We start from the raw sequence: 9692 nt of genomic DNA on the forward strand, positions 1-9692 counted from the left end.
AAAATAAAAATCCAAAGTCAAATATAAGATTCAAAACATGGTAGCAATGAACTAAGGATTTTAACGGGTAGGTTCAAAATCAAATCAATTATATATATATATATATATATCAAGAAACAATCAAATAACATTAAAGCATGAGATATAAACATTAATAAATACATTCAATAAATAAAAAGCTTAAATATGGAATACATGAAATGAACATAATAATATAAAATACTAAAATTAAACATACAAAATTTAAAGGAAACAGGGAGTTAAATAACAAGGGAACTATGACTAATTTGTAACATGGACAAAATCAAAGGCAAAATTCAAAACTAAAAAAAACCTCTAAAAAGAGGACTAACTTGCATTAAAACTAAGAGTGGGGGAGCCCTTGCACAATAAGACCATAACGTGAAAATAAGCAATCCCAAACCTAGATAAAAACGACACTTTTGGAGGCACCTAATTAAAGCCTCCAAATGAGGATTTAAAAACAAAACCTAACCCCATTTGAATAATTTCTTTTCCCTAATCACTTTCCCCTCAACGTCGTTCTCTCTTCCTCTCATCCCTCATCTCTTTCCTTTTTTTGTTTGCTTTACTTCTTTTCTAAACCCGACGGCCACCGTGGCCAAGGCAATCAACATGGTTGCCACAAAAAAACGACCCCAACGAAGGGATAAAAGACCACTGAATGGCCATCAACCAAAATTAAACTCCAAAAATAACCAAAACCTTAAATAACCGACCCCCTTAAACCCTAAAAAAGACACATACAACGATTACCTTCGACAAATCGGTGAGATTTTAGCACCAGAGGACGAGGGTGACATTTTTTCGACAAGGAATGTGAGGTCTCTATATTTTTATGGGTTTTTTTTATCTCTTTTGGTATTTGGTTGCTGATTGCTCGAAAAAAAGGATATTTTTTTTGTTCTTTGGTTTCTGTTCTGTTACTTTTTTGGAGATGAAAAGATGAAAGATTGTCGTGTCCCCCCCTTTCTTTTTGTCTTATAGGCGTTAAATGGAGAGAGAAATCTCTCCTTTTTACATTTCTTTTGGCTTTTTCTGACAGGGGAGTAAGTGGTCGAAGACAATGCCCTAATGGGTTCGGTGAGAACAATAGTGAGCATGGGTGACCAGCGTGAAACAAGCCTGGTGAGGATGATAGTGAGCATGGGTGACCAGATTGAATCAAGTCCGGTGACGACAACGGATACGAGTGGAAGTCGAGGAGTCATGGGTGAGCGAGATGATATAAGCCGTCGGATCAGATTTGATCCAACATCATGGATGAAACGACAACTACTGAAGACTATTAGAAACTCTAGTTATTTTGGTCTTCACATGTAGGCTTCCAACTCTTAGGCTTTAGTTGTTGAGTCTTGTTATGTTTACGAGCTGGTGGTATTTGTTGTAATTAGGTTGCCAGATTGTGTCTTGTAATATTGGCAAATGAAACTTCGATAAAGCCCCAGACAAAATGAGCATCTACAGTTACCCCTCTTTGTTCATTATCGTGTAATGGGAATAGTGAAAAGATCAAGGATGGTTACATTTGTCCAGTTATAAGGAATTCAAAAGGTTAGTCTGCTCCACTGCAACTTCAGGGTAGGTCGGACTTGATCTGCTCCATTTTTTTGGGTAATCAGATCTTGAAATTTTTTGATTCATTTCGCTGCTCTTCAGGGAAATTTGAATCAAAGTTGATTTGCTTCACTGCTATTCAGGAAGATCGAATATGGGAAAATGAGGATATGGCCCGCTACTCTTTAGGGGAGATTAGACTCAGGAATTGTGAATCAATTCACTGTTCTTCAAGAAACATTGCATCAAGGTTGACTTGCTTTGCTGCTTTTCAGGAAGATCAAATCTGAAAAATGAGGATCTGCTTCGCTACTCTTTAGGGAAAAACATATCTTTTGAAGAAATTTGATTCACTCCACCACTCTTTGGAAAGAACTGAATTGAGATCGATTTATTTCTCTTGTCTTCAAGAAGATCGAATCTGAAAATTAAATATTACCAGTTGTTAGTATACACTCGGGAATTTGAAAACATCATACTCGAGAGTTTATAATTCAACAGAGTCTTTGAAAATCAATTTCTCTTGTGGAAATTCGTCTCGTCGTCATCAGATATGGAAATCTGTATTGACTCTGGTGTCTTTTGAACTTCTCATTTTTCGAGACTTTGAAATGGTTACTTTTATCTTGAGGTTTAAACATCTTCGATCTTTAATTTTCTTTTACGAGACCTGTAAGTTCTTAATTGCATTGATTATCATGTATTTTATGAATGTCATGATCCTATTTATGCCTAACATGTATGCAATGATGCAAATTTTAATATATTTTCGTTTTCAAATGAGAACCCTCTCTCGTTGACAGTTCATGATTCAATCAAATCTTGAACACAAAAATCACCACCGATTCACCCCAATTGACCATTTTTGATAACATACACTTTTGGTTGGATATAATCTTCATTTTCCTTTTTTTTTTTGGAATCTAACTGCACTTATGACTAGCTGCTTGACCAGTGATAAATATTTTGGGTTATCCTCAATTTGCTAAAATTTCCTATGTACTCCAAGGTTTTAGTTTCCTGTAGCCCATCATCATGCAAGCCTCATGCTAAAATCATTGTCAGCTTCATAACGCCTGCACTTTTCCAAAACTTTTTTCACAATAATACACGATGATCTCATGATTTTTAAGTTAAAATATATGTATTTAATTTTGACAACGTCATATATAATAACATAAAATATTCAAATATATGTTGGAATCATACTAACATAATCTAAACTTAATAATATAAAAGTCTATAGAAATAAAATCAATACTTAATTGATATAAAACTAAATCATATTTCCATCATAAATTTCAAACTTTCCAAAATCCTCATTCGATTCCATAAATATTTATTTTCATCATCAACCCTTCAACTTTTGCCCATTTCATTATCAAGCCACTAATTATGAATTCTTTTTTAGAATTCATATCAACCTTTCTATTTAATTCATAATGATCATTCAACATTATGATCATTTCACATAATTTACTAAAATTTCCAGCACCTTGATAATATACTCACATCAATCCTCAAATATTTGAAAACTTATAATTTCATCCTCAATTTCTTTAAACTTTTCGAACTCAACAATCCACTATAATAAACTTTTAATTTGATCCCAAACCAATATTTAAACTCAAAATAAGCATGCTAATAAAATTTCCAGCATTGAAATTTTCTTAACAAAATCATGCCATCACATTTACAAACTTACAACCAAGTCCCTAAATTCCTAGGACCTTTTAAATTCCACCATCATATTTTACCAATTTTGTAATTTGGTTCCAAACAAATTTCTAACTTTAATTTCCAACATTTCAATATTAAAATTCAACATTGAACACCCCAATTAACCCATTTATGCAATAATATCCCAAAGTTCTCAAAACTTGTAAAATAACTCTTTTCCTATTTCAAGCTTCCAAATTGATATCCAAAACACATAGAACACTTCTAATATCAATTCTAGACCATAGGAAAATTTTCAACATTTCCCCCTAATTATTTCCCTATGGCCGAAAATCATAAAATAGCTAGGGTAAACTTTCCATTCACTTTCAAGCATGAATTCAACCTCCTAATATTAAATTCATGCTATTATAGTCTTCATAACATCAAATTTAATTAAAATTAAATCAACTCTATAAACCCTAACCATGGCCTAACATGATTTAAGCTTCTACACTTGATTTTAAATATCACTCGTGCTTTAGAAATATTCAGCAACTTCAATAACATAAAAATCTTCCTTCAAATCTTCAAAATCAAACATGTTCTTCAACCACCCAATTTGACTTTGACTTTCTACTTTGGCATGTAATTTTCAAAAATTGCATTTTAGTCACTAAACTCTCACTGTTTGACCAAATCTAAAATATTAACTTCAATTCCACTTATCCATGCTAAATTTCACTGATCTAAAATATGGAAATAATATTTCCAACTTTTATCTAACATCCTTCAAATTTTGTGAAATTTCAATTTGATTTGATTATCAAATTTCTATACCGAACTATTTCGCTTTATAACTTTTAATACAAATCACGTATCGAAAATCTGATTCTCATGAAAAATTCTTGTTTTATGACAAACTTTTCATTTAAGGGCTAAAAATATATACTTTTTCAAAATTACATTTTTGGTCTCTTAACTTTTGCAAAGTTTATACTTTAGCCACTAAACTTTCAAAACTTATATTTTAATCACTAACCAAAATTTGGGGTATTACACTAATAGTAAGGTAGATATTTCTAATCCATTGGAGTGTTAAGGCTTTAATAAGCATGAAGATTTGCTAATATTTGTGTTTTTTAGCATTTTAGGGTTTATGTTTGATTTATGATTAAATTTGTTTTTATACCACTTTAAGATCCTAAGTAACCTCCTAAAGCTTTAGCACATTATTAGGAACCAAACTAAGACATTTGGGATGATTTTTGTGTGTTTTCTGAGCTTAAACAAGACATTTATGGGCTCAAGTATCGATATTGAATGAACAATCAATATTGATACTAGATGAATTTGATTGATTTCTAGGTAAAATACAAGAAGAGTATCATACTCTAAGGAGTATTATTAATATTGTAGCCCTGGTATTGATACTGAGGGTAACAATATTGATATTGGGGTAAATTTTATAATCTGATAACCATTTTTTTTACTGATACTCATAGGAGAATCGATACTTGACATAAGAGTATTGATATTACATGTAGGGTATTGATATTACCCATTTTGGATGGTTCAATTCGACTTCGTTAAGGCCTGTAAGAATTAAGGATGACCCGAAATGATGAGGCTAGGTCCGTAAGGAACTTAAATGGCAAAATATGCCTAGAATCATGTTTAGAAGTGAGGTACAACCGAAGTAACCATGTTAGGCGTAATACATCCAAGTATATTCAATCGAGCACGTATCAAATAATTAAAAACAAGAATCGTTACAGAGAATGTACCAACAAGTAGTACGATAAGTAAGCATATTACGTAATAGTGAAATTGTGTACTCCAAGAACGTCAATGAACCGAGAACATATAAGTCGTCCCTCTAATTCAAGGGTATTGAAGATGAGTGCGATAAAAACGACTAAAGTGTCGCTGCCCAATAATGAACTCGCGTCAAGAATCATGCTAGCTAGTATTACAAGCAATGAATAACAAACAAAATAATCATCGTAAAATCATAAAACGCATAGAGACCTCTTTAGAGAAAAAATTTACTAAAATACCCTTAAGTGTTAATAACCATAATAGAATACCATAATAAATTATCAGAATAATATATTAATAAACCCTTGCACAACGTTCTAGAAGAGAAAACGAGCGAGATAATAGCTAGTGAGGGTTCAACCTCACTTTAGTATGTCGAGCTACACTAGTGTGTAATTAGTTTACCTTAGTTGCCCTAGTGGAGCGTTGTCAGTGTTTTGAGGCCTTGAGCCCTCTGTCATGCATGTATAGTTGCACCAGTCCAGTACAGTAGATACCCTTAGAGCTTGGTTTAACCGATGTGTGAGATCGAGCCAATGCTTTAGTTAAGCGAGAATTGTACCAATTGGTAAGTGATGACCAAGTTCCCTATCCATGATCTATCTGATGGCTATGTGAGACCAGGAGATCATTCAACATCTTGGTGGAAATTTCACCGATGCTATGTGGCATCGGATTCCCTTAGTTAACTAGTGTCTTATAGCTATGATTGACCAGATACTAGCAGTGTTGCATTCAAATAATGCACAACAGTATTAATGTTGTATTCAGATAATGAACAACAGAGTTACTGTTGTATTCAGATAATGCATAACAGTGTCAATGTCATATTTAGATAATGTAAAGAAATTACAGTTAGTGTGGGTAGAGACCTAATAGAGGTGTACTCATGGCGAGGCCCTTAGCAAGGGATTAAGGGAAGCATGAGACATCTACTTCAGCGATAGAACAATAAAACCTTAAAGTATGTATCACTTGGTTAAGATCATGTATGTACCTACTGCTTAGTACCATGTTTTTATCATGTTTATGTTTATGTGATTCATAATGCTGCTTTAGATTAGCAATTATATTATTGGTCTTTAAAAGTTTAGCTTTCGAATATTTTCTCGTTCAAAGGTTATTAGCTTGAGCAGTTCGAGGAGTATCGTCGCAACAGGACTTCCAACATCTTCCTCAGAGTATTATACTATAACTTTAGTAGTCATATGTATTCATAGAACCTTATTCATGTATTTGGTTTATCAAATTCTAAGTTTGTATTATTTTTTTTATTTAAAATAATGTGTCACGGAGCTCTGATTTATAAAATATTTTTATAACTGTCATGTATGTTTATTTTGATACCATATAGTATGTTTATTTTGATACCTTATAGTATGTTTTAAAATGTAAATGAACAATTTTTAGAAATCAAGGGTTGTCTCGACAACCAAGTGTGTCACTTTAGGCCCAATCAGGTTTAGTGTGTTACACTAAGTTGAGCGGAAAACTTTGGCGAGAATTGATGGTTTATTGTTTACTATTTTTATTTAGGGTTTAGTGTTAAATGTTTATAATTTTATATTCATGTTTAGGGTCTATTATTTTTGGTTTAGGGTTTAATTCTAATGGTTAAAGTTTTTAATTTTAACCTAATCCTAAAATATTTTTTTTAAAAACCTAGAATTGCTTAACAAAATCTTAACCCTAAATTAGATATGGTATTAATAAAGAATACTTGTTTTAAGAAAATAGCTTTTCAAGGAAGGCTCATTTCGTGGGACGCGCCTTCCACGTGTAACGCTACATCATCAAAACTCGAGAAAAACTCATTTTGTGAAACATGCCTTTGAAAGACTCATTTTGTGAGATGTGTCTTCTTACACTTTTGTCAAAAAGGGTGATAGTTTAGTACATAAAAGGGTGCAATAATGGAGCTTTTTATTCTTTTTGGGTGATATTTGGATAAAATTACGTAGATGGTAAAAAGAGTCGGATAGTTTTAGCACCTTTAATTTTTTAGGAATTTTAAATTACACCTCTTATATCTTTTTGAAAATTTAATTAGGTCCCCTCAAATTTATTAGTAATTCTCATAAAATCTTGAAACTTTTGAATATTTTAAATTAATCCCTCAAAATTGATATTTTAAAAAAATTAATTAGATCTTCATTTTTTAAAATGAAATATAAGTTAAATCTCTCAATAAAAATTTAAAAAAGAGTAGACCTTCCAAAAAAAAAATTATTAGACACTATTATATTACCTCAAGGTTCGCCCCTGGTGACGAGTATAACAGTTTGATAGGCTTTTCTTTGGTAAAACCAATCCGAAAATAGGCCCAATTTAAAATCCCTGCTAACAACCCTATTTCATACCTTTTCCACAACGAATCTTCAAGTCTTCATCACTTCAGTTCTGCTGCTCCGTAAGCAATTTCTCTCACCCCATTTTTGTTTGCTTTTTCTTGTCTACTAATTACTCCTTTTTTATCGTTTAATCCAAGTTTTGCAATTTTTTTTGTCTACTTATTGTTACCAAATCTGATGAATTATGTAATGCTCGATTTGATCCTTCCCGGGCTTTACCGGATTTACGAAATGAAAGAAAACCGGAAATGAATTAAATGAATGGAAAATAGAACATGGGTTTTAGTTTAAAATGCTTAGAAATGAAGTTTTTCCTTTGACTTTTTCATGTTTTAGTCCTTTAGGTCTCCAGAGCCTTATGGTTTGATTAGTTTTAGAACATTGTTTGATAACCTTTATATGAAGTTGATGTGACTTTCATATTTTTGAATCGTAGTTAATTTGACCATAATTTCCATTATGTGTGAGGAATTGACTTTGTTTGATGGTGGTAATACAATGAGATTATTGGTTTTGTTCCTTTTGGTTACATGATTGTCTATGTTATACTGATTGCAGGGATTATATAGTCAACACTATGGCAACCAGAACGGCTGTCAGATACATTTCTCGTAGGTTCTCGAGTGGAAGTGGGAAGGTACTCAGTGAGGAAGAAAAGGCTGCTGAAAATGTTTACATCCAGGTACTCGATCTTTTCAGGCTGTTTTCATCATGTACCATTAGCGTAGTTATTTTGGTGTAAGCTCAGAGTTCTTAGTTTGTGTTGACGTTATGATAATCATTTTTTCTTGAACTCCTTTCATTTTATTTAATTCCCATAGATTTAATTATTTTTCCCTTTCCCTACTAGGTTGTGTTTAGGACTGTGCAGTGTCGAGTTGTTAATGATTTCCTATAGATTCAACTTGGAATTATAAATAAGTTGATAATGATCATAATAGTCTGTAGAATATAGGTCCGGTGAGATTCAATGGTCTGGAAACTGGATCATCCATTTTTGGCCAGACAGTGAGAAGGGGTATCTAAGGTCTTGACATCATAAATGCTGGCCCAGTAAATGTAAAATGTGACGATTGTTATCTTCCTTGGTCTCTTCTTTTTCTCATGCCAGGGTCGGATTACTTTGTGTTTTAGAGTCCTTGCATTGCTGCCTTGGGTATTGTAAGTAATATCTTTGAAATGGTCTAGTGTTAGTTTCTGAGTTTAAATGCATGTAATTCAAATGGAAAATATTATAGATTTCATGGAAATCAATGATGTTCAAGGCTTGTCCATCATAACGGTGTTGGTTTATATATGTTATGCATCATAGAAGTTTGTGACCAATGTTGCTGGTCGATCTATCAAGCTGGTCTCCATCATCTCTACTTTTCCCTCTCCGCTTTTTCTCTCTTCCTCTTCATCAGTTCTGCAAAATGTCCTAGAACATGTCTATTTACTTTGTTTTTCTATGTTTATTGCAGAAAACTGAACGAGAGAAATTGGAGAAACTTGCACGCAGGTATGCTCATATCAATTGTTATGTTGATCTATCTTGACCTAAAATCTGTGGGTATGCTCAAAATTTTTATTCCCACAATGATACATGCACAAACACTTTTCACATGCAACTTTGCACGCCCATACAGTCTCTGTCGTACAGTCATGAACTTTATATTAGCAGCTGCTGATGCGCTATGGCAATTCACTTGGTCATGATTTTCTGTCAATCAAATGGTAACGACTGAATTCTGTAACGGTTTAATGATTAGGGTTTTTGTGTAAGAATAGTGGTCAAACATTCAAAGAATTCTTGAAATATTTCAGGAACAGAAGCCAAGGGAGAAATCCGATTCAGGTTTAGGGGGTACTGCAGCTGATGCTAATCTCAGTGGCACTACCTCAACATCCAGAGCATCTGCTGAGAAAGCTTCAAGCGATAAGTTTCGGAATTATGTTCTGGCTGGTGTTGCAACCCTCGGTGCCGCTGTGGGATGGTATCTCAGTTCTAAAGATAAGAAACAAGAAGCCAAGGAGTGAGGTTAATGTGATCGGATTCTGGTACCCTAATGCTCTGGTGTGTAGAAAAACGAAGCGAACTTTGTAGAGCAGTTTACTATGTGTTTCTGATAACAACTGTGTTTGAATCAGAAGTATAGCTCAATACCTAACATGGTTTCCTAAATGTCTTCTAATGAGTGAGGTGTTAACTGATGTTTTCCTAAATAAAAGTTTTCCAGATTTTATACCATAAAAAAGGTTGTCTTATGGTGTCTTCTTTTTCTTGGTCAATAATGTTTCATT

The 9692-nt window shown here is 33.1% G+C and overlaps 1 protein-coding gene across 1 annotated transcript; it reads left to right on the forward strand.

Moving 5' to 3' along the window:
• The first annotated feature begins 7933 nt into the window (after nt 1-7933).
• On the forward strand, nt 7934-9445 carry LOC120124504 (uncharacterized protein At2g27730, mitochondrial-like). Its single transcript, XM_039143168.1, has 3 exons — nt 7934-8091; nt 8873-8909; nt 9214-9445. The coding sequence occupies exons 1-3, from the start codon at nt 7987-7989 to the stop codon at nt 9426-9428; spliced, it is 357 nt and encodes a 118-aa protein (XP_038999099.1). The 5' UTR covers nt 7934-7986; the 3' UTR covers nt 9429-9445.
• Nucleotides 9446-9692: the final 247 nt, after the last annotated feature.

This window comes from Hibiscus syriacus, unplaced genomic scaffold (assembly GCF_006381635.1).
Source record: "Hibiscus syriacus cultivar Baekdansim isolate YM2019G1 unplaced genomic scaffold, ASM638163v2 tig00110418_pilon, whole genome shotgun sequence".
Lineage (NCBI taxonomy): Eukaryota > Viridiplantae > Streptophyta > Magnoliopsida > Malvales > Malvaceae > Hibiscus > Hibiscus syriacus.

Bases quoted from the DNA above. Each gene is read 5' to 3' on its own strand.
- LOC120124504 (XM_039143168.1), top strand. From the start codon at position 7,987: ATGGCAACCAGAACGGCTGTCAGATACATTTCTCGTAGGTTCTCGAGT. The intron at 8,092-8,872 runs GTACTCGATCTT...TGTTTATTGCAG, and splicing joins CTGAAAATGTTTACATCCAG to AAAACTGAACGAGAGAAATT. The intron at 8,910-9,213 runs GGTATGCTCATA...TTGAAATATTTC, and splicing joins ATTGGAGAAACTTGCACGCA to AGGAACAGAAGCCAAGGGAG.